The sequence below is a fragment of the Halyomorpha halys genome, unplaced genomic scaffold (assembly GCF_000696795.3).
Source record: "Halyomorpha halys isolate HHAL.00 unplaced genomic scaffold, Hhal_1.1 Scaffold859.1, whole genome shotgun sequence".
In the NCBI taxonomy this organism is placed as follows: Eukaryota; Metazoa; Arthropoda; class Insecta; order Hemiptera; family Pentatomidae; genus Halyomorpha; species Halyomorpha halys.
The window spans coordinates 141,298-165,523 of record NW_027115553.1 but is presented as its reverse complement, the minus strand read 5'-3'; the positions used below and the strand labels follow the sequence as shown (position 1 = coordinate 165,523).

Below are 24,226 nucleotides of genomic sequence, written 5' to 3'. Positions count from 1 at the left end.
TATATTTATATATATAGAGAGAGAGATATGAATAGGTATATAAGTTAATACTCACACTGTAATTCAGATATAAGTCACTATATTTTATTTTCTGTCATATTGTTCAATTTTTAGATTCAATATTTGTTTTTTAGACACTACCTCCCTATCTTATATCATATACATATCTTCTTACCTACTACTATCTACTAATATTATATTTCATCTTTCACTGTTATCAATCTGCTATCAATCGTCTAATTCCATGACTACCAATCAATTATTTTTTATTATTCAATTATCAATTTTTTATTATTTATTATTCAATTCAATATTTTTTATAATTCCAAATTTGTTTGTATACTATTTCTTTTCAACTTTGTGTTTCTCTAAATGATGGTTGTTATCTCTTTTGTTCTTTAGCCCTGCCGAAGACCTGAAACCCAGGTCGAAACGTCGGCATAGATAAATATTTTTTTGTTTATTTATGTTGTTCTTTGCTGACCGCACCCCCAGACTATTTTCTCTAATCAAAATATATTTATAAATGCTTGATATTTCCAGAGGACTGCACTTTCGTATTCGAAGGGCCGCTAGACGCTAAATTGGACATGGAAGTACGCAGCATATCCTTTCCCAAAATGTTCACGGAAGTAGAAAATTGTCGGAAAAGCAAACTAACCATTTACAACTACATTGACAGCAAAGTTATTCTTGGAAAACTGTAAGTATTTACAGTCTGAATACGAGAACATACATAATACATAGTAATGTAGTATACATAACATGTCTTAGCTATTTTACATAATAGAAAAAAAAAAGTAGGAACACAAGAACTCAGTAAGTGTAAAGAAATAGAAAGTAATGTTTCCAGATATTTTCACGATTATAACCTGAAATATACAATCGAAATCACTTTGGCGCTTATCTGATATCCATTCCTGGTAAGATCTATGTTACTATTGACGGATCAGCGGGTGGCAGTTGACTCCCCCTCTAGAAGTGAAAAAAAATATTAATTTAATAAAAAAAGTTTATTTTCAAGCAAATACTGATTGTAATAATTAACAAAGCACTGCAACAATTATATATACTTTTCTTAAAAATTTGGTTTGAATCGCCTTTTCGATGCTGCAATGTCACAACCTGATTGACTATAGCATGCCCTCCCCTAGTTTTGATCTTGGGTCCACCTTTGCAGGAAACAATGTAATTATTTTATCCTCCTATCCTGTTTTCAGGTCAAAAATCAAAACTCAATAGTGCTTAGTTAGATGCTGAAGAAGAGGACACTATCCTCTAAGCTACCAAGATACAAATAAATGAATTAAGCAATATAGTGTTTTAATTTGGGAGGATCGGATAAAAAACGTTTAAAACAGTGGAGATCAAATTGTGAAACAATTTAATTTCATTTTTTGCTCACTGAATTTAATTATCGAAACTACTTGGGAAAAAAATAGAATTATTGCTGAATTTAGCAAATATAGTTTATTTACTTATTTAAAATATGGACTTTACACATTAAGAATAAGAATCTCTGTTTTATTTTAAAAAAAAAAATCACCAAAAATTTATTCTTCATTTTCCCTTAAAACTATGGATAGTTCTTTACAAACAAATGATAGATTTGATAGAATAATGGTAATCAGTTATGTAATATAATACTATAATAAGATAAATTAATTATTAATAAATTAAAAATCAAAAATGATAAATTAAAAAAAGTAAAAAGATAAAAAAATAAGACAATACGCCTTTCAGGGTCATTTTGATACATTCTGATATGTGATTTGTGTAGATAACATATGTACTTTGCTATTTGCTACTCAAATATATGATTTTGTACATGCATATTTTTTGAAACTCCTTTCATATAACCAATGAAATGAGAGTAATCCCGAAAAAACTATTTCTGTTAATTGAGGTAATTCTAGGGTTTGCAACGAGAACGAGAAGGCGAGTCTGCTGACCAAGTCCAACATGGGGATCGTCACTTCGAGCCTGACTGACGGCTCCTTCAGCATCAAGATCCGACCGAAACCGGAGGACTCCGACACAGAGAAGGTCGTCGCTGTCATGAAGCCTCCTAATCCAGCGGCCGAGGACTTCTACTTCTTAGAAAGGGACCGCACACCGACCAATGGAGGATTCACACCTATCGCGAGCGGTTTCAGACCTAGCCTCCCGCTCCACGAGAAAGCCAAACCCTTCGGCGGCCAGGCTTACCATCCCGACCACCCTGGCTTCTACCCAGGACGCCCGACGGAGATCGTCGACATCACCTACAACGCCACAGGTCATAATTTCACAATCATAACCCACAAGCCAACTACTCCAGAACAAGCCACCGCCACTCAGCCGGAACCCCTTCCGACAAACAAACCTGCCGAGAACTCTACTATCACTGTACAGCCTGTCAAACCTATCGCACCAGGGAAACCGACAACTATCTCGCAAACGACTGTTGCAGCACAAGCTGGGTCCTCTACAGAGCCTTTGGAGGAAGAATAATAGATTTTTTATTTATACTTTTAGATTTTTTATTGACTGAATCAAACAATTTCTATTTACATGTTCTTTGTTCATTGGACATACTAATTAATTTTTACTCTAGTTTTGATTAAATGAAAAACCAAGAACATTTCAAAATAACTATTTAAATAATAAAAAGGAACGAAAACTCAAAAATGAAATAAAAATTATTGCTGGAATATTATTGAAGGAAAAAAATCTTAAGCTACATCCCTAACCATCCCTTTGACTACTAGTAACGTGTTTCCAATCAACACATCTTTAGAACATTTAATGACAAGATCACAAAAATATAAACTAAATAAAGTATGCCTCTTATCAATACCACCGAAAAAAATTCACAAAACATAGATCATAGAAAATTCACTCCAAGACATTTCAACAGATATTGAAGGAGAGGACGATAGTAATAAAACAGCGTAGCTCGAAAACGAAATGTGGTACGTTACTGCGTGAACTGAATCAACATCTTTAAGCCGGGATACTTGCTTGGGATGTGACAGCAACTTTTTCGATAAAATCAACCGACAGAAAGAGCAACTTTATAGAATTTATTTCTCTCATTTTTCAATTTTTTTCTAAACCTGCATGTAGTGAGGGAAGATCTAAATTCTCTATTTAGAATTATATTCATTAAATTGAAATCCAAATTTTTTTGACAACTGAAAAATATAATTTCTTTTTTAATAATTTTTACCTTTCCCTGACTTAATTGTTATTTCTCGAGAATCAAAAAAACAGCTTTACTTCAATACGAGTCCACCAATCTACACAAAACTTGGTGCCGTATGTAGGAAGTTGTATGTTACGCGCACCGCACCTGATTTGTTTTGTGGTTAGGAGAAAAAATATTCTTGTCAATGCGGCCTTGGAATCGAGATAAAAATGTATGTAATTTTAGACTTTTTTATATTATCGTATTCCGCGTTATCTCTGCATGTTTTTTAATCTTATAATAATAATGAAGGTCAAGTTTGTTACATCTTATGATGCCATAAGGCAACCCAAGACAAAATGTATATAGTTTATATATAATTCTTAGTTTTTATGTCCTATATATAATTGTAATAGTTTTAATAAATAAAAATAAATAGGAGGTAAGAAAATCAAATTTTTTTTAAACATTTTAGAGATCTGCTCGTTAAGCCCTACAACCTTACACGCCGATCTTATACGCCGCAATGCTATAACCTAAATTATATTTACCGGATGCAGTTTCCTTAATTCAGTGTTGTATAGTCTTCTAAATTCTTCCGTTAATTCGTCCTTTTTCGGTCCGAACATTTTACGTAATCCTTTTTTTCGAAAAACCTTAAGGCACTTTTACATCCTTTAATGTAAGAGGTCACGTCTCTTATCCATAAAGAACAGTGGGAAGGATAATACTTTTCTAGTTACTGTTACCTAAATACTTAAACATATATAATGATATTGTATTATATGATAATATTATATTGTTATATACTGAATATTATATAACAATGGATTCGTTTTTGTTTTTTTTTCGTGTAGAATTAGAAAAAATGTTTGTTGATCGTATTAAGTGAGTTTAATGTATAGTGAATAACAAAAGACGTTTCAATATTTTGGTTTTGTAATTGTTTGAAACTATTAAATAATGTTGGATACATTTTATCAAAATATAGACATTTTTTTTCTCGTTCACGAGATTGCCCAGACTCAGCAACTATTCGTAAACTTAACTCCCGTTCTACATACTAATCACTTTTCAAGCAGTTATTGTTATTATTATTCAAGCAGTTACATTGAAATAAACAATGGTTATATCTTTGATATATATATGTATTTTTTGCTTTACAACCTGGTTTAATAATCTGTGCCAAAGGTTCATTAATGCCAAGGGCTCATTCTATCTAACCAGAATACGCCCAGGGTGACCACCCAGTAAAAAAAAAGGAAAAATATATAACTTCTAGTGCGATCAGTACAACAGCTGGAGAGCTGCTTACAATTGTTCAAGGTCAAATATTAATAGTATAAAAATATATATCAAATCTTAGACATAACAAGGTTTCATAAAAAAATGAAAAAAAAAATACGATTGATAGTGAATGATATTTATGAAGGTTAACAAACTGTGCCGATCAAAAAAAAAAAAACATAATAAATAATGATTTATTTTAAATAACATTTTAAAATTCCTGATATTTATATTTGGCTAATTCAGATACATTAAGCATTTGACTTCAGAAAAAAAAGTTAAATCCAATGGTGAAATTATAATAAATCTTGATATCCATTTGCACTTGGAAGATACCATTATCAGTTCCATTAACAGATACCCTGATGGTCAGATATAAACAGCTCTAGTGTAGTTGGCTAATTAATATCACAGTCAGTCGGATCTTGCAGTCAGAAGTCAGAAGGAATTCTCTGTAAATCATGCGTTTTTGGTACTTCAGGACTATACGATTCCCCAGTTTCACAGTAAGCACAAAATAAACAATGATAATATATAAATAATAATTATATGTGTATCTATAAAATCATTATTACAATAACACAAACCATACCTACCAGAATGGGCGTAGGTATGATTTGGTCTTAAAACTGAAATTTTTCGGCATCATCGGCTTTTTAAAGTTTTATTTCATAAATTCTTAATAGCACCTTTTAACAATTTGTTTTCTTAAGACAATAATGTTGTTATTAAGTTATGTTAAGTGACTAATGGTTAAGGGTAAAATATTGCCATTAACAAACGAATTAACATTGTAGAAGTTTTAATGTTTGCAGTTACCATGTTTTAGGGCAGAACGCATCATATATCTTAGGGGATTAGCCCTAAGCACATGCTTGGATCTCTATTTATAATATATAATATTTATTTAAAGAAGAAATTTATAATAGAGAAAAATAAAAAACGAAAACCTCTTATTATTTTTCTAAGCAGGTGCTTTAATTTTATTTGATAGTATTTTCGAATGTTTTTTCTGTGCTGAAACCTACTTTTTTACTATGTCGTACATATTTTATTCCATCTTGAGATCTCAATATGAAAACGATGATTTAAAAAATAGAAGTAAAATTTTACCATATGTATAATTTCCTTTCCTTAAACCACGAGGAAAACATATTTGATTAACGTTATAATCATAAAAATAAGTCAAAGCAGAAAACATTTTCTTCACTTGCGCGCACATGGAGGATTTATGACAACTTTTTGATTTTTTGACAACAAAAATGTTTTAATAATAACTGTGTGTGAACCTATTGCATGTATAAACTTCTTATATATGGGTATATAATCGTATATTTATTTGATAATAGAAACTAGATGCTTAGAAAAAAAAAAGTCGGGAAACGTAAACAAAGAACGTTGTACAGTCTAGTTCACATAAACACACAGCAAACCGGGAATATCACTGTCGCAGTATGGAAACTCGAGATTTGTCCTCATCTGTGTTTAAAATACATGGGATTAATGATTATTGCACCTCTCCGATTTAATTTTTAGATGAAGTACATCTGTGTCAATATTAGATCACTATTGTCACATCTCATGCTGAACATTGTAGGTTCTAGAGAGTCCCAGAACACTTCTTGCTACTGCTGCCCACTCAATTCTGTTGTACGTAGCTCCAAGTTGGAAAAATGCGATGATTAAGAAATCATACAGGGAACAAATGGTTTTCATTTATCGCGAGGTATTATTAAGGACATAAATGAAGAAGCGGTGTGCGTGATAGCACTTCCTCCTACTTTTGAATAAAGAAGTAGGCATTCTAAATGTTGTTCTCGCATTTCGAGAGAATAGCGGCAAAACTATCACCTACTGGCAATAGCGCTAAGAAGCTGCAGATTCCGGAAGGTGAATCTATAGGTTGATACCCTATAGACCCGTATAGGATCTATATGTTGATAACCTGATGTTGGTCCGTGGTATAGACGCCGAGATAGTTTGGTAGATTTTTATGTTATTTAACTGTTGAATGGACACGGATGCTTTAGAGTCCATAGAGCCAACGTTTTATAACGGACAACACGGTATAATGTTCTGCAATCGAGGAAAAAGTAGCACGTGTATTTTTATTGCATGCGCTTCGAAGAGGAAAGAGGTAAATTGGAGAAATCGTGTGGACTGAACATAGTGCTGCGCCATATCCTTGGCTTAGACCAACATTCAAAGGTGAAGAAGGAATTTGCCAAAGCGGTCCTTAAGAGGGTGAGATCGGAATAGAAGGCTAGAAGAGCGGTCTACCATGGAAGGAAAGAGAACCGACATCTGACTGACTACTGTCCATGTGGAGAAGATAAGCGTGAGGCGGCACTCTCAAGTCATTTCCTTCCTAACTGTTTGACATTGGTTTTAGTAAGTAAAAATGTAAAAAAAAAAATTTTTAAATAAGATTATATTGGTTGAAGTAAAATTCAACCATACAACTGACTAAAATAACGTATAATAAGGTAAGTCATGATTTGTTAAATGTAAAAAAATTTAACATGCTAAACGTTATAGGTAAAGGATTTTAAGCAGTCTAATGTATGGTCGATGTTATATATTGAATGCAGAGGAGCTCCAAGCGGATTTCCTATTTTTTTTTATTACTTTATCCTTTACTCCATTATTATTTTTATTCATTGCTTTATTAGTGTTTTAAAATTGTCCAAAACAATGACAACACAAACCAAACACAAAATAAGAGCAACTAACATTTCAAAAACGACAACAGATAAAATGACGTGGAGCTCAGCTGGTCTGTTTCCTCAAGTCGTTCTCCATTTAGCAGACCTATTGATAGACTCTATTCAACCTTCTTAAATGTTATATCGTTTAACACAGTAACAGTAGGAAATATTTCTCCATTTAAGATGTTAAATGATCATGAATACGACTAGTGTAGTTGAATTTTTTTTACTAAACTTGTAACAGTTTTTTTGTCCCCCTCCCTTGCCATTTCTGGCATACGGGGTGCGGGAGCAGTGGGGTAGTGCGCTGGGGTTTGCGCATGCCACTGCTCCCAAGGATCACCAATTCTTTTTTCTTTTTTTTTTTTTATTCTTTTATTAATTATTTAATTATTACATTTATTTTTTATTTTTTACTGTGGTGCAGCCCAGCGCTAGGTTTAGCGCCTTACTGATGGAACTGCACCTCGTCCACTGCATCCGTCAGGATCACTCCTGCAGTTACCAGGCTGTCCAGCCCTCCTAGTCTCAGTCTGGGTCTGCTTCCTCCTCTTCTGGTAGCTCGCCGATGTTGGGCGGTCAAGTCCTTCCCATCGTGAATTAGTTTGGCCCACCACCTCCTTCCACCCGTAAATGAACTCCCTGAAGAAGGGATAATTCTCTTCTTCTATCAAACAGGGGAAGTCCGACTCGTCGAGGGCGTAAATCCCGGCCTTTCTCGACAGCCTGGCTCGGTGTCCTTCCATGGCAGAGCAATCTATTATTACGTGTTCTGCTGTTTCAGGAACTTTGGTTGGCACCGGTGGTCGATGTTCATTCCAAAGCTCTGCAGCTTTCCCCGAAACCCCCCGTGTCCTGTTAGGATCTGTGAGATCCAATAGTCTGGGCGGACCCATTTAGCCTTCAATCTAGAAAGGACGGTAGGAAAAAATTTACTTGTAACAGTTATCAGTGTGAGAGGTTAAAAACCACTTATAAGCCCAGAGTTATTCAAACAGCAGGTACTGGTATTAGTTAGCTGCAGTGAACCGGTTTGTATACAAGGTTACCTGCTAGGTACTGAGGCCTGGCTGAAACTGCCGTGGGAATTTTAAAAACCGATCCTTGAATTGATAAAAATATTAGAATGCTTGAACGTTCTCTCACTTTATACTAAGCCAAAGTAGGGCGAGCATCATTTAAAGTAGAGTTAATTTGCTAAAATGTAAGCCGTAATTTACGTTCAATAGTTCTCGAGATATAGCTTTTTAAAGAGCAGCATTACATAAACATTTTGTATGGAACGTACTGAAATATCATTAGTTAGTTAATTTATTTTGAAAAATCTATATCTCAGGAACTATGTGATTTACAGATGTCTATTAGCACTCAAATTAAAGCTAGTTTAATGAGCTATAAAATAGTTTATGACGTTTATTTTCGAAGGAATTGTAGTTTTCATGAAATTTGCTAAAATAAATTGTAGTATTTCGGACAAATTTTCATTTGCCAAATTTATATTCATGTGTGAATATCATAAAAACTACTACCCTTAAGTGTCATAAATTACTTTATAGTAACTTAAATTTTCTTTATTTTGAGTATTGGCAGACATGTGCGTCTTATAGGTCTAGAAATATATATATTTTTTAAATCCAATATTTTATACGAACGACTAAAAATTAACATTTTGTGAATTTATTTTGTCAAATATCATAATAACTACTATTCCTACGAAGGTAAAGGTCATAAGCTACTTTATAGTGAATTAACTAGCTTTAATTTGATTGATAATAGACATCTGTACATCACAAAGTTCCTGAGATATAGATTTCTCAAAATAAATTAACTAACTACTGATATTTCAGTACATTTTTATGAAATGTTGCTTTATAAAAGGCTGATTCTTGAGAAATATTGGACGAAAATAGCTCTATTAGGACTAATATTTCAGCAAATTTACTCTTCTTTAAATAATGTTCTTTTAGATTTTCTGGTGTTAGTGGTAGTTTTTAAGATAAAGAGCTCCGAATGAAAAATTAATGTTTTTTTAAAGTTTTGAAACAGCCATTTTTTATATAGGTAAACGTCTACCTACCTTACCAACAGAAATGGTGAGGAAACTAAACTGACTCATGTACATGCCAGACATTTTTTTACAAATAATTAGATTGCTAATTCATTTTGGTAAACATAATGAAAGCGACTGCTACTAGGAAAATAATCATTATAATATACTGCTTGGTGCATTTAACAAGTTTCGAATATATTTCCGAAATGCAGTTTTTCAAACAAGTTTCTTAATAACGAGTTAGAACATTATCTGGTGGTATATTATTAATATTAGCGAAGTATATCAATTTTGCTATTATATATATTTTTAATTTTATATATATAAATATTATGACAGTGGTACTCAAACTTTGTTCACTGCGGCAATCCAAAGCAGTGACAACCAACTTCCTAAAATGCTTCTATTGGACTCGAAAGTGTTTACAGTTGGGCCGTTTAAAATAGAAATTCGAAAATTTTACCCAATTCCAATACCCTTCTCAAATTAGGGGTAAGTACAAGGGCGTACCCGGGATGAAAACTAGGGGGGCCAAGCCATAGTCAAGCAGTGGGGGGAGGCATAGAAAAGGCGAATGAAACCAAAATTTTAAGAAAATTATATATAATGTCGCAGTGCTTTATTAGCTATGAAAATTAGTATTCGCTTGAAAACATTTTTTTTATTAAAATAATAATTTTTTGTAAGTTCTAGGAGGGGGGAGGCGCCCCCTATTGCTCCCGTTGGCTACGCACATGGGTAAGGAAAGTTAATAGATCCCTTGAAAACTGCTCATAGAAAGTAGAAAATTTGTCACAATAATAGTTTCGGTACTAAGAGAAAAGAGATAGAAATAAGAAATACGGAATGTTCCTCCTAATTTCGAGAAAACATTTCGACAATTCAGGAAATTAAACTAGACTAACGCATATGTTTTTAAAATACAACAATATCATTATCTTATCAGCCACTAATGATAGATAAGGATGTTGCTACATTTACTAGTATAACCCTGATAACAATAGACGAATCGCTTTGTATCCGATAGGCCTTTGATCCGATAACACCAGTAAGAGGTTTATCATTTGCTCTGTAAGTGTTAACATTTTATCCACTAATAGTCATCAAATGAAACTGTCCGGATCGGAACACAAATATACTTATATTCCCTATCACCTTCTAAATTATAGGCAGATACACAGCCCATTAATAAGGAAGGGATCAGAGAGGGCAGCTTAAAGATAATTTATGTTTGTTGTCCGTTTAATGACTTGATTATTATATTAAAAATAAATACATTTCTGTTAACAAATAGATTTTTTTTTTTAAATCGCGGTTTTAAAAATACTTTGCTGGTAAACTTGAAAATACCGTTAGTACTTTGGCTCACCAATTAAATACTGTTAAATTAGGGTCCAGTAAACCTGTATTTTTACTATTACTTACCTATAACGTAGAACAACAACAATCAATGTTCATTTTTAGGTATTATCATGTGACATTGTCTGTCTAAGAATATACTAACATAGAAAAAAAAAATAACATTGATATAAAAAAGTCTCTAACTATGTTTTTACTTTTATTTACCTATCCATGAAATATATTATAGTATTATAGTAAGAGTAAGTGTTGAGATCCTGAAAAACTTTGAATTCGAGTTTTCAACGGAAATAAACATTTTGGGTTTTTTAAGGTCCAAATAACTAATCTTCGCAAATTTGTCAGTGTGTAGCTCAAAACGAAAAGACGTACGAAACTGAAATTATATTTAAAGTGGGTGTGTGCCTGGGAAGTCAGCAACTTTTTTCAATCGCTATCCAACTTTTTCGTCAAAATCAATTAGAACAAGAGCCCAAGAGGAGAAATAAGGCACTTATCTCACCCCAATTTTTGATTACTTAATTGAAAACTATGTATAATTACCAGTCAAAATTGATGAGTTTGCCAAGTATAAGTAGGGGGAATAAAAAATGACGGCTGTTTCGAAACCTTATAAATAATTAATTTTTTATTCGGATCTCTATATCTTTACAACTACCAACAACAACAGCAAATCTAAGAGAGTATCATTTAAAGTAGAGTAAATTTGCTAAAATGTAAGCCCTAAGAGAGCTATTTACGTTTGATAGTTCTCGAGATATAGCTTTTTAAAAAGCAACATTTCATAAAAATGTTGTATGAAACGTAAGTAACTACGAAACATCAGTAGTTAGTGAATTTGTTTTGAAAAATCTATATCTCAAAAACCATTTAACGTGCAGGTTCTCTATTAGAACTCAAATTAAAGCTAGTTTAATGAGCTATAAAGTAGTTTATGACGTTTATCTTTGTAGGAGTAATAGTTTACATGAAATATGCTAAAATAAAAACTACCTCTCCTACCAAGACAAGTGTCATAAACTACTTTATAATAAGTTAAATTTCCTTTATTTTAAGTGTTGGCAGACATAAGTGCGTCTTATGGGTCTAGAAATATATTTTTTCAAAAATCCAACATTTTATACGAACAACTAGAAATTAACATTTGGTGAGTTTATTTTGTTAAATATCATAATAACTACTATTCCTACAAATGTAAAGATCCTAAACTCCTTTAGTAAATTTAACTAGCTCTAATTTGAGTGCAGACAGACATCTGTACGTCCAATAGTTTCTGAAACAAAGTTTTTCATAAATCAAACTTATTATCCGAACAACTATAAATCAATTTATTTTAGCAAATATTATGAAAACTAATAATATTTCAGTATTAAAATATTGCTTTTTAAAAGGCTATATCTCTAGAACTATTGGATGTAAATAGCTCTATTAAGGCTATTATTTCAGAAAATTTACTCTTCTTTAAATAATGTTCTCTTAGATTTTCTAGTGTTATTGGTAGTTTTTAACATATAGATCTCTGAATGAAAAATTGATGTTTTTTTTTTAAGGTTTGGAAATAACCTCTATTTTTTATTCCCCCTACCTATACTTATAATAGTTTTCAATAAAGTAATAAAAAATTGGGGCGTGATAACTGCCTTAATTTCTTCCCGGCTCTTGTACTAAATTTACTGGAAGTGCCACTTTATAAGATCGATTTTTCACATGTTTTGGATTTTCCCCCCAAAAAGCTCTGATTGTATTGATTAAACTTGGTATACCATGTAATATGTGTTACGTCTAATACTCATCGACGTGGTTTGACAGGGCTTAGAAACGAATTTTTAAAATAGCTTCCTCTAAGCAGTGAGACACAGGTCTCCTAACACTTCAGATCCTACCGCACATCAAGTTCATGGTAATATTAGAATAACCTTTGTTACTTAACCAATGTTCTTTAACCCCTGAACGCACAGTTTTATTGAAAAAAAAAAATCAATTTTCTTTTATATATATATAAAAAAAAAACACAATTTAGTCCATTGTCTTGGCAAAAAAATACAAAAGAATCAAAAGTTTTATTTTTATTTTGGATATCGGTCATAATACCTAGCACCCTGTATGCAAACATAGGCTAAAACTATATAAAGAGGATTATTACATAGAATAAATTATTGTTATTTATTTTATTATTATCACATTGTTATTTTTAATTCTTGATTATATTCGATTATGAAATGTGATAGCAGCATAAAATACAACACCACTCGAATTATTTTGAGTGTGCACTCTTTGGCCTGTTTAGCGTGCTCAAATTAACTCCCCCTGAAGAATCCCTTTCCACACTTTGCCTTCAATTGTTGGCGGAAGCCTCCCTGTGGGCTGGATGTTCAAATCTGTGTCACCAGCCAAAACGTATGCATACTAAATGGCCCATGCCTTAGAAAACCCTTTCTCGAACGTTGTAATGTTTCTTGCGGCTTGGGCTATGAAATGTCATAAAAAAAATTGACTTGAAAATTGCATGCTTTCATCATGGCATACTAAACAATGGGCAATCGATTGGAATGTTATTAAACATTCCCCAAAAGAGAGGATTGATAAATGTTTCTTATAGGTTTTTTAAGATAAACCTAGTAAACAAACCTTAACTGTTTGGTAAGAGGTTTCTTCCACATTTATCCTACGTGAATCGTCAATTACAGGTGGAAGTCTTCCTCTGGGCTGAATGTCTAAATCTGTTTCACTGGTCAAATATTTTGCCAACTACCGGCAAATGGTCCGTTCCCTACAAAAGTCCACTATTTCGAAATATCAATTAAATTACACAATGTGGGGTGCCCTGAGGTCAAAGTGTTTTATAAAAGATATTATAGCATCCTTCCAGGAGCTCTCGTTACAAGTAATAAACTTCTAAACAGCAAACTAAAAAAAAAAAGAGATAATTTTAATTGATTTCATAATTTTATTCAATAATTGATAGTTTCAATTCAACTTATTTTAAAAAAATAGTTTTTATTAGATTAAGCGAATGTAAGATTAATGTATCTAAAATTTCCTATTTACTTTTTAAAACAATTTTGATCTCTTTTCTCTCAACTTTATTCTTTTTTAACATCCGACGTTTCGGACCTCTCAGGTCATTCTCAAGGATTCCTTATTCTGTCTATCATTCCTTTTTTTCCTTAAAATTCATTACTGCCGGCTAATTGCCTTTGTCCCAATAATTTCTTCTATTAAATTATTTCCTAAATTTAAAACTTTCAATAACCACTTTTATGTTCATTAACAAACCCCAAACAGAACCTACCTACTAAGTAATCCTTGAGAATGACCTGAGAGGTCGAAACGTCGGATGTTAAAAAAGAATAAAGTTGAGAGAAAAGAGATCAAAATTGTTTTAAAAAGAAACTAAACCACTCTCAAACAACTATATAAATAAAAAATAAATCTAAATTTCCTATTTAATTAATTTAATAAATGTTAGAAGTGTACAAGGGTATTCAATACTTAAAAGTCATTTATTGTAAAGTTTTAATGATCTTTGAATTTACAGGTGGAGATGGTGGATGTATCCATAACATTGTACTTTTGGTTTTTCACCACAGCTATCATTTGCATACTTCTTGGTGTAACCTATGAATATTTTAAAAAGCGATATAGATACTGGAGTGACATCGGGATTCCTGGACCGAAACCGACCTTCATTGTCGGTAACATGAAGGAGACTCTATTTCTGAAGTGTACCGAACCAGAAATGACGGATGAATGGTACAAAGACTACCGGGACAAACCCTACGTAGGTTTCTACAATTTTCTGAAGCCCTCCCTCTTCATCATCGACCCGGAACTGATTAGGAAAATCACTGAAGTCGACTTCAACCACTTTATCGATCACCCACCCTTTTCGGATGCAGGACATTCGGACAACGACGCTATTATGTACTCCTTGTTCACGATGAATGGCGAAAATTGGAAGCTGAAACGTTCGATATTTTCGAAACTATTCACGCCAAAGAAGTTGAGAGAACAAGTCGAAATTTTTAATCACCGATATTCTTCCCTGAAGGAGGAGATAGAAGGACTTTCCGAAGGGAGTAAGGACGCGGACTTAAGTAAGTTGGTGGGGAGGTACATTCTCATGGGTTTCGGTACAATACTCTACGGTATTGACCTCACAAAGGACGAACAATTGTTCGAAAATTTGGAGAAGTATTCAGCCATGTTCTTACACCCTAAATTCTACACAACCTTGATGTTTTTATTCTATACTGCTTCACCGGAACTTTTCAATTATTTGAGGATGAAGACATTTTCGTCGGATTTTTGGGACTATTTTTCTCCTTTTACGAAAAAGCTGCTTGAATATAACAAAAGTCCGGAAAACATATACAGGAGTGGCTTAGTATCTTTAATCAGCCAAAATCAGGACCTAGATTCACCCTCAGGTAAGATGTTTTTTTATAAATTTGTGCAATGTTTATCCCTTATATCTATTTAAATTAGACAATGGACTTCCATAATTCGAGTTTCATCACGATTTTTAAACACGTAAAAAAAAAAAAGTGACTTTTTTTCCAAACTTTTGAACCTCTATTTAAATATTATTATATTTAAAATACCTGGTTTTGCCTTGCATTTAATTCAATAAATAGCAATTGATACGAGTTCCACAATACTTTTCGAGATATTATAATAATAGTTACGATTACGTCATATTTATAATTCATCATCATCATAATACAATCCCTCTTTACCGCTGCGAAGTGCGGGGATGCCATCTAGAGTATGGACCAAATTTAATTAATTTCTATCCATATTTTTACTAATGATATGATTACTGATACTGAATATCATTTATTACTGAATACCATTATACTGATATAATACTATACTACTAATACTGAATATACTGATACTGAATAGTCTTTTCCTATTGATGTATAATGGGCATTTAGAAAATGTAACTATATTATTTCTTTATAAAGAAATTGAGTGATACCTATCTCTCATCAAAAACAGTCAACCAAAACCGATTACTGGTTCCATTTTCACTAATAGATTTATATAAACCTACAATCTACTATTGAGGATGAGGAGAAATTTAAGACAGTAAAACAATCAGCGAACGAAAACTGCTGGGTTTTCTGAGATATTTATGAAAACGGATGCCAACTTTTTTTTTTCATTTTGGCCTAGAACAAGATCATTCGGCTATGACACTCGGAGGTATTATCTTACGCTGAACAATCGCTGAAGCTAATAACATAAATCTTGTTAATTACATCATAAATTTGTATGGACCTTGACTACAATGCCTAAACCCAAAACATCGTAATACCGTGCAATAAATTACAGTCAAATACCCAAAATTGAATTTTACTTTTTACTTACCAATATATGGTAGGTAGAAATACAAGTTTGCCAAACAAAGGCAAATTCGCGCATGCACAAGGGCTGGGTTGCATTAGCTTTTACAAGCTTGCCTGACTTTGTGGCCGAACTGTTGGGTGTCTCTTTTAGGGCACAAATAAAAGGGCTCTTGTGCTGCATCTACACCTTATTTTTTTTCAGTTTGCATTGTTTTAGAATTACTTTGCTCCTTTGTTTACTAAACATTTGTACAAGTTTTTTGATTTGTAGCAAATGGCAAACGTGTATATCCAGCATAACACATTTGTTCCTTTACATGTTTCTATAAAGCTCATATACATTGTCCTTAATAATATAGCACAGGAGCCTGATACACGAAATCCATATCATAGGTACATACATCTACAAATAATAAAAAAAATTAGTTTATCCTCACACAAGACTGAAAAGACAGGAAACTGCACGCAGATTCCGACTATTACAGCACTTACTAGACAAACGGTCTAAACATCTAGCACATTACAAAAGACTGATCTATATGACAATAATAAGGCCCATCTGGACATACGGAGTTGAGCTTTGGGGCTCCACTAAACCTTCGAATTCCTCTCGTATCCAATCTTTATTTTGTTACTAATAAAACCATCCATAAAGACCTAAATGTTACTTATGTAACCGATCTAGCCCGAACCCGATATCATTCCTTCCATTATAAACTCCCTAACCACCCAAACCCACTAGTTTCTAACCTTGCTTCCTCTTCCATTCCTGGCAATCCTCCGAGGGCCTGAAAGGAAGATGGCCTCGTGACATTATATTGTAAAATGTTTTTAGAGTTCTACTACTGGGTAGTTTCTCTACATACTGTATCATATCATTATCATAATATCATTATGATCAAATTTACCTGTTGTATTTTTTATACAGTTGTAAATATCAATAAATAAATTTAAAAAAATTAGTTTATATCACACGTGAAACGAAAACGTATTTTTGGCCGTTCTAAAACTATTACTAATTAGGTAAATAATTTAATAAAGTAATGAATAAGCTAATTTTTTATTTATTCTTTTTGTCTATAGCTCCTAAACGGTACGTTCTATTGAAAAAGTTACGGCATAAGAAATTAAGACATCTGCGTCGAATAAGTGCCATACCATATTATTTCGGTTAAGTTGGATCTTGTAAACTGTAAGTCATCGTAAACAAAAAAAAAAAATGTATTTTAAATGCATCCTCACACAAGACTGAAAAGACCGCACATCGATTTCGACTAATATAGCACTTACTGGACAAACAGTCTTCACTTCCGATTCATTACAAAAGACTGATCTATATGACTGTAATTAGACCAATCTGGACATATGGAGTTGAGCTTGGGGATTCGAATTCCTCTCGTATCCAATCCTTACAATCCAAAATCTTTTGTAAAATCCTCAATGCTTCTTACTTTGTCACAAATAAAATCATACATAAAGACCTTTATGTTTCATATGAACCGAAGAAGCCCGAACCCACTAGTTTCTTACATTGCCTCCTCTTCCATTCCTGAGAATCCTCCGAGGCGCCTGAAAAGAAGATGGCCACGAAACCTGTTATTGTAAAAACGTCATTAGAGTGCTACCAATGAGTAGTTTCTCTATACGTCTGTATCACTCCATTATAACTAAGATCAAATTTACTGAATGTATAATATAATATACAATTGTGAATTTGAATATGCATTATAAAAAATTTAAATTCAAAGCTGAAGTACAGTACTATAAATGAATCCAAGCATAACACAAAACGCATTCTGGCGGTCCTAACCGTGGATCTTGGTAGAAAAATATATAATAAAACAGATTAAAAAAACATTAAATTACGCATTGAAGGAATACCGCTTTGGTCAAGTGGCTTGTTCATAAACCACCTGTTCTGGTGTGATTTACTACCAAAAAAATAGATTTTGGAATAAGGGACAGTTCTCAATAAGATTTTTAGAACTTATTAGTTCTATATTAAGACGTTTAGAACTTATAGGCGACAAACTGAAAAAAGATAAGTTCAAAGAAAAATGTCTAATTCTATAATCGAACTAATTAGCTCTATAATTACCGTTTTAGGCTCCATATAATGGTGTAAGAAATTAAATAGCATTAATCCGTGTCAAATGAGTAACATAATACATATATTAATTTGGTTAAGTAGTATGTCATAAATACTGCTTAACCCTATTAATATTTTATATTACTTATTCAAAGCAGAATTTGATATTGTTTAATTTTTTATTCTATAACAGTTTTGCTTGGATGTATCGGTTAGGAATTATAGATAAAAAATAAAATAAAAATGACCTAGTTAATTGCTTAGTTGGAAAGAGCTTTAGAATCGCCAGAAATTTAATTGTGGTGAGAATACTGTAGTGAGACTTACACCACTTTTACTTTCAACGGCCAGACAAATACAGCTTATACAGTTAAGCTATGCTCAATTCACAACATGTCCTACACTAGGTGCAATTTTTCATTAAATTATAAAATTACCAATTTCTACGAATCATGTATTAATTGTTAATATAATTCAATTTTTTTTTTTTTCAGCAATCGGCCATCGGGAGGCTGTTGGGCACATTTTCAGCTTTTTGAGCGCCAGTAACCACACGACACTCACTACCGTCAATTATGGTTTGTTCTTGCTCGCCCAACACCCACAAGTTCAGGATAAGCTCCGGGATGAGGTTGACAGAGTAATGAAAAAAAATGAAGAGCTCACCATTGAAAATATCCAAGACATGGCGTACTTAGATGCAGTACTCAACGGTAAGATTAATTTATATGATATAAATTATTATCTTGCCATTTATTATTAATCGAAAAAAAATCTAGCTGAGATGGCTAGATCCGATAACTCTATTCCTAATAATTTGAAAAGGTAGAAGTGTTTACAAATTTATAATCCTAATACTTAAATGGTATCTCATTGTACCACATCATCTCATTTTCAATGTAGGGTACGAAAAAAAAAATTAAATGGTATCCTCAATTAATTAATTATTTACATTATTTTGAATAATATTAATAGTAATTATAATCTCCAACTCGGATTATCAAAACTTATAAGTTTAAACCCTTGTAATATTCCAAAAGGTATAGAATATACTTATATTTTCTTGATTTTACATTTAATTATTATTTGAATCAATCAGTTTCAAAAAAGGTTTTTGAAATTATTCTAGAGAGTCTTTTTTATAGTTACCCGAAGCCACTAGTTAATACTACTCCAAAAATTTTCTTCACTTATGTTTACTTGTTTTTTTTTTGTGATACAATTGCACGGAAATCCGGTCTCTAGTTATGAACAATAATTAAACCTTTTTATTTATTGACAAAAACAACAAGTAAATTTGAAGTAACATCATAATGATGATACAAGTATGTAGAGAAACTATCCATTGGTAGCACTCTAAAGTAATTAAACAAAATTTCTTTTCAATCCAATATTCTCAATGCTGTATGAAGCTAATTAATGAATTCAGTTTCAATTATCATAATATTTTGAAACCACTAAACTTCGTTTTGCACTTACTTTTAAAATTGTTTATGTTAAGGCAAGAGCGGATATGAACAAATAGGTAAGACTGTTTCCCATCCCATTACGTATTTTTAATGTAATATTTTTCCCAATATTAATATGTACAATTTGTTTTAAAAAATAAATGCAACTGTTCTTAAAGCTCGTGATGAAAAATTTCTATTTTATTATTTAACCTGTGTTACTTTTTGTACTTCTTCTACTTCCTAGATTTTAATAGAAAAAAATGCATTACTTGGTGAAAGTATTATTTTTGATTCGAATCATTCAATTTAAATACAAGAAGAATAATGATATAATTAATAGTTTACCGTAGATAAATATGAGAAGAAGTTGGTCGGGGTTGCAGTCAGCAAAAAAACACAAATAAATAAAAATTGTTCATTTGTGCCGATGTCTCGACATGAATTTTAGGCCTTCATCCGGATTTCTCCGGCAGATACAAGAAGAATGAAAGTCATTTATGCTCTAACCCACTTCCTTTGCAGTCAGTGCGTACTTGTACCTACATTGGAACTTTCGAATTTTTTAAATTATAAAATGAACCAACTTCAAACAAATTCAATAAAAAAGTTTTAAACCCCCCTCTTCACAATTAAATTATAAGTAGTATACCAAAGTCAAACTTTTAAAATTTTGGTCTGCACCTGCTGCAACACACCTTGTTTATCTTTCGAAAAAACTTATTTTAGTATCATATTTCTGCGCATGTTAACAGAAACCATGCGACTCTATCCCTTGCTCGGCATATTAAAGAGGATTTGTACAAAGGAGTATCATGTTGACGACCGCTTGACCATTCCGAAAGGTACGGACATCTTCATTCCAGTCCAGTCAATCAATATGGACCCTGAGTACTTCCAAGAACCGGAAACGTTCCATCCGGAAAGGTTCTTGAACCTCGAAAAGCTGCCATCTTTCTTCATGCCGTTCGGAAAAGGACCAAGGAACTGTATTGGTAAGTGTCTTCTTTGCAATTTACTAACCTAACTTGGCTATATATTCATTTACACTTTCTTAAAAGTACATTAAATTAATTTCATAACCTTGTATTACACTTGCACTTCATGCAATTGCTCCACTGTATAGTCAACACTTCCATGGATTTTGAACTACTAGTGGAAACTAATGCCCCTACCCATTAAAAATTAAAAGGAAGCTATTCCTGTACACATTCTAAATTATTTATAAACTTGATTCAGACTGTAAATGAAACAGCTATCATTGCTAATCATTTTATATTGCATGATTATTGTATAAAAAACAGATTTATGTAAATATTGAACGCCCTTCAAAATCAGCATGATTTTGCTGTTTCCCAGTTATCCCGATTTTCTGTACTAACCTCTGCCTACGTTAAAGTGGTATAAAAGTCTATATTTATTTTTTCTAAAAAAAAAAAAATCTATATTATAAGAAATTATTTGCTGATTGTTAATTATTTGTGATTGTTTTAGTCTTTAAAAATGAACCTGCTACTTTAATCAGGAATGTCATCTCATTTTCATTTTTTTTTTTGTTTTATTTATTTAGTTAAAGTATTTCAAATATACCATTATAAAAATGCAAAAATAAAATTTGGCCCTTTTTACCTAAGTAAACTGAATATTAAAGATTTTCGAATGCATGCGAACAAAACAGGCAATTGCATAAAAATCCTGATGTAATATGTTTAGTTAGAGGTAAATAAATGAATACTTAATGAAAGCATAATTCAGGAATCCTACTCTTAATGCATAAACATGATTCCTCTTGTAATAGTTTTATTTATTTATAGATAATTATAGCTGTTTTAGTAAAAAAAAAAAAAATTGCGTAAATGTAGTACGAAAGCAATAAAATATGTAACTTATCCAAAAAGAATCCTTTGGTAACACTCAAATGAAATTTCTATTCTTGAAGATCCAAAGGCTATCTGCTTTTCATGTGCCTCGTAGCATTATTAGGCTAGAAACTAGGTACATATTTTTGGGATAATCCTGCTAGCAACAAATAGGATGTAAAGGCCTTTATGGATGATTTTATTTATGGCATAACAAATTTATTAAGAAGAATTTAGGACAGTAAGGATTAGTTGAAGCAAGAATTTTATGTTTCAGCGGAGCCCTGAAGCATTTTAGGTCCAAAGAGTACTAGTCATGGTCATGTATATGAGTTTTTGTCTTGTAAATGTTGAAGTTGTTAATGTAGAAACAACGAAAAATTTCTTCACGAGAGTACTCACTTGTCCTGTTAAAGTCCTATGTAACGGATCTGAGAAAAACGGGATGTTATAAAAGACCCTATTGGAGAGGATTTTTTTGGCTTATGACGAAGGATAGCGATGATTTGTTGAAATTTTTAAGAATTTATTTTAACCCCTCAATACTTCAAGATTTGTGATATGTGATTGAAGAGATTTGGTTTGAGATTGAAGATCCGAGGCATGGGCCTTCACTAAAGCTGATGAAACAAGAATCTTGGCCTTCGATAGGTCCTTCTGAGACAAATATTTGGACCTGTTAGAGAGGTCAATGTACGGAGGAGGAGGAAGAACGCGGAGCTATCGGCTTTAGACGGAGACAATGATGTCATAAGGCTGGGTAGACTCCGATGTGGCGAGGATGTGCGGCAATGACATCCCAAATAAGGTCCTATCCGAGCAAGAGAAAGAAAGAAGAGTAGGAAGGCCGAACATGCGATGGTCGCACGTTGTATCAACGGAAGCCCGGTTCCTTCTGGAAACCCGAAACTGGAGAGTTGCAGCAGAAGACAGGACGGCCTGGTGGAAGCTACTAGAGGAGGCCAAGGCACGGTAACTGGCTGTCGCGCCAGTTATGATGATGATTGAAGAGATTAGGTCTCTATTAATTTTTTATCATCAGTGTACTTATATGGTATAATATTTGAAAAATCATCATTTGATAAATTATCTAGATAATATCTATTATCTAAAATATCATCGGTACGAATACAAAGTGGCGTATTTGTAAATTTTGATGTCTTGGGTCTCGCTGCGTTTTAACATGGCTTTCTGTTTTTTTCTTCACGCCATAAAGACTGAACTAATTAAAAATGTTGAATGGTCAAAGGACTTATCAAAATATTTGCTCCTAGCAGGGACATGCAGGTTTGTGATGTATGATTGAAGAGATCAGGATCTCCGTTAAATTTGTATCATTGGTATACTTAATGGCATAATATTTGAAAAACACAATTTGATAAATCATCATTGTTACAAAAACAAAGTGTTGTATCTGTTAGCCTTGAAGTATTGGGTTTTGTTGCATTTTAATGATTTCTATTTTCTTCTTCATACCAAAACTATCACTAATTAAAAATGATGTATGATCAATCAACTTATCAAAGTAAGAAAGTTGCTACTAATGCAATGTGTAACTATAATACTGAGCTTTCAAAAATTTACAGATACATCAGTTTGGTTTTGGATCCATGTCACATTATTTATTCTACAGTCTAAGTCTCTTGCCTTTGTTTCAGGCCTCAGAATGGCTGCAATTAGTTTCAAGATAGCAGTAGCGAGAATAATATCCGATTTCATAATTTTACCTAGCCCGAAGACGACTCTTCCAATTAAGTTCGATAGGAAAGCACTGTTCATTACTTGTACTCCAGAGGATGGCTTGTGGGTGAAGTTCCAGAAGCGAGATATTGGCCAGTAGATGGCGCTGTTATGATTTTACTGGTGAATGTCTGATGGATAACAAGAAACAGGATATAGCTGTCTGTTTCTCACAATCGATCAGAAACTATTAATTTGTTCGTTCACTTTTTCCTTCAAAATTATATAATAAGCTTCTGTCATAATTAGATTAGTGGTTTGAGTAGCCCTTTGGGTGCCAACGCGTTACCTCAATACGTTATCTTTTTTTCTCAACTGATGTATGGTTTCTACGGACTGAAATTGTAGGGATAAGGGATAGCCCCTCCCTATTCCTAGTACGCTCACGGCAGACTCATGCCATCATCCATGACACCGCCTTCAGCGGACCCGGCAACATATCTTACAATGCCATACTGGCAAAACAAGATGTTTTCAATCGCCAGCATATGTACATAATATTCTTTCCTTTGTATATATTTGTAATTTGTTTGTTTTATTTTTTTTGGAGGTAGGAAAAAAAAATAAAAACTATAAATTATAGGGATAGAAATAGAAACCATTTTAGTTTTGGATAGTGTAAAAAAATCATTTTTTTTTTTTTTAACAATTATCGAAAAAACAATTAATTCAATGAAAAATAAATAAATAAGAGATTGTTAAAATATGTATGAAAACTCTTTACTGTGTAATAAACCATTGTAAGTAAAAAATAGTTTATTATGATAATTTAGTTGTTCATTTTTACTAAACCTTTTTTACATGTTATGTCTTTGTTATACATTTTCCTTAGCATTACTTGTTTATTTCCTTCCAAAATGTTTGATGTAACTAATTGCTAGGTTTGATCTGTCATTATATTGCTTTATTTCTTTAAAAAAATTGGCAAATGTTAAAGTTCTAATTTCTCCACTTTCCTGACCCCACAGACCAATACAATATATTTCACACATTTTGGATATTTAGCATAAAGGTTAAAATGAAGAATACACAGTTTCTTTTTGTTTGAAAATGATAATTTATAATAAAAGAAAACAATTAAAATTACTGATTGTCGCTTAAAAGAGGTGTTTGTGTGTATCATGGATGTGCCAAGACTGTGTACGTTTGTAATCACGAATTTC

The 24,226-nt window shown here is 32.5% G+C and overlaps 2 protein-coding genes across 3 annotated transcripts in view; both read left to right on the top strand.

Moving 5' to 3' along the window:
• The window catches only part of LOC106686655 (uncharacterized), a 6,845-nt gene extending 2,779 nt beyond the window's left edge, over positions 1–4,066 (top strand). The window contains exons 2-3 of the mRNA XM_014430067.2: positions 544–703; positions 1,917–4,066. Coding sequence (XP_014285553.1) covers positions 544–703; positions 1,917–2,493 — 737 coding nt within the window. The 3' untranslated portion in view covers positions 2,494–4,066. The remainder of the gene's footprint in view (positions 1–543; positions 704–1,916) is intronic.
• A 739-nt stretch (positions 4,067–4,805) lies between these two features.
• Positions 4,806–23,831, top strand: LOC106686677 (probable cytochrome P450 6a13). 2 transcript variants are annotated; one of them, XM_014430103.3, is made up of 5 exons: positions 4,806–4,962; positions 14,112–15,003; positions 18,511–18,729; positions 20,220–20,459; positions 22,982–23,831. In XM_014430103.3, the coding sequence occupies exons 1-5, from the start codon at positions 4,918–4,920 to the stop codon at positions 23,161–23,163; spliced, it is 1,578 nt and encodes a 525-aa protein (XP_014285589.1). In that variant the 5' UTR covers positions 4,806–4,917; the 3' UTR covers positions 23,164–23,831. The 2 variants fall into 2 exon arrangements, with proteins under 2 accessions (XP_014285589.1, XP_014285590.1); XM_014430104.1 differs by lacking the exon at positions 4,806–4,962 and adding an exon at positions 10,189–10,285.
• Positions 23,832–24,226: the final 395 nt, after the last annotated feature.

What these genes read in the sequence shown, in the direction of transcription:
- LOC106686677 (XM_014430103.3), top strand. Translation starts at nt 4,918, where the DNA reads ATGCGTTTTTGGTACTTCAGGACTATACGATTCCCCAGTTTCACA. An exon ending in CTTAGATGCAGTACTCAACG is followed by an intron (nt 18,730 to 20,219) that starts GTAAGATTAATT and finishes GCATGTTAACAG; the next exon opens with AAACCATGCGACTCTATCCC. An exon ending in AGGACCAAGGAACTGTATTG is followed by an intron (nt 20,460 to 22,981) that starts GTAAGTGTCTTC and finishes CCTTTGTTTCAG; the next exon opens with GCCTCAGAATGGCTGCAATT.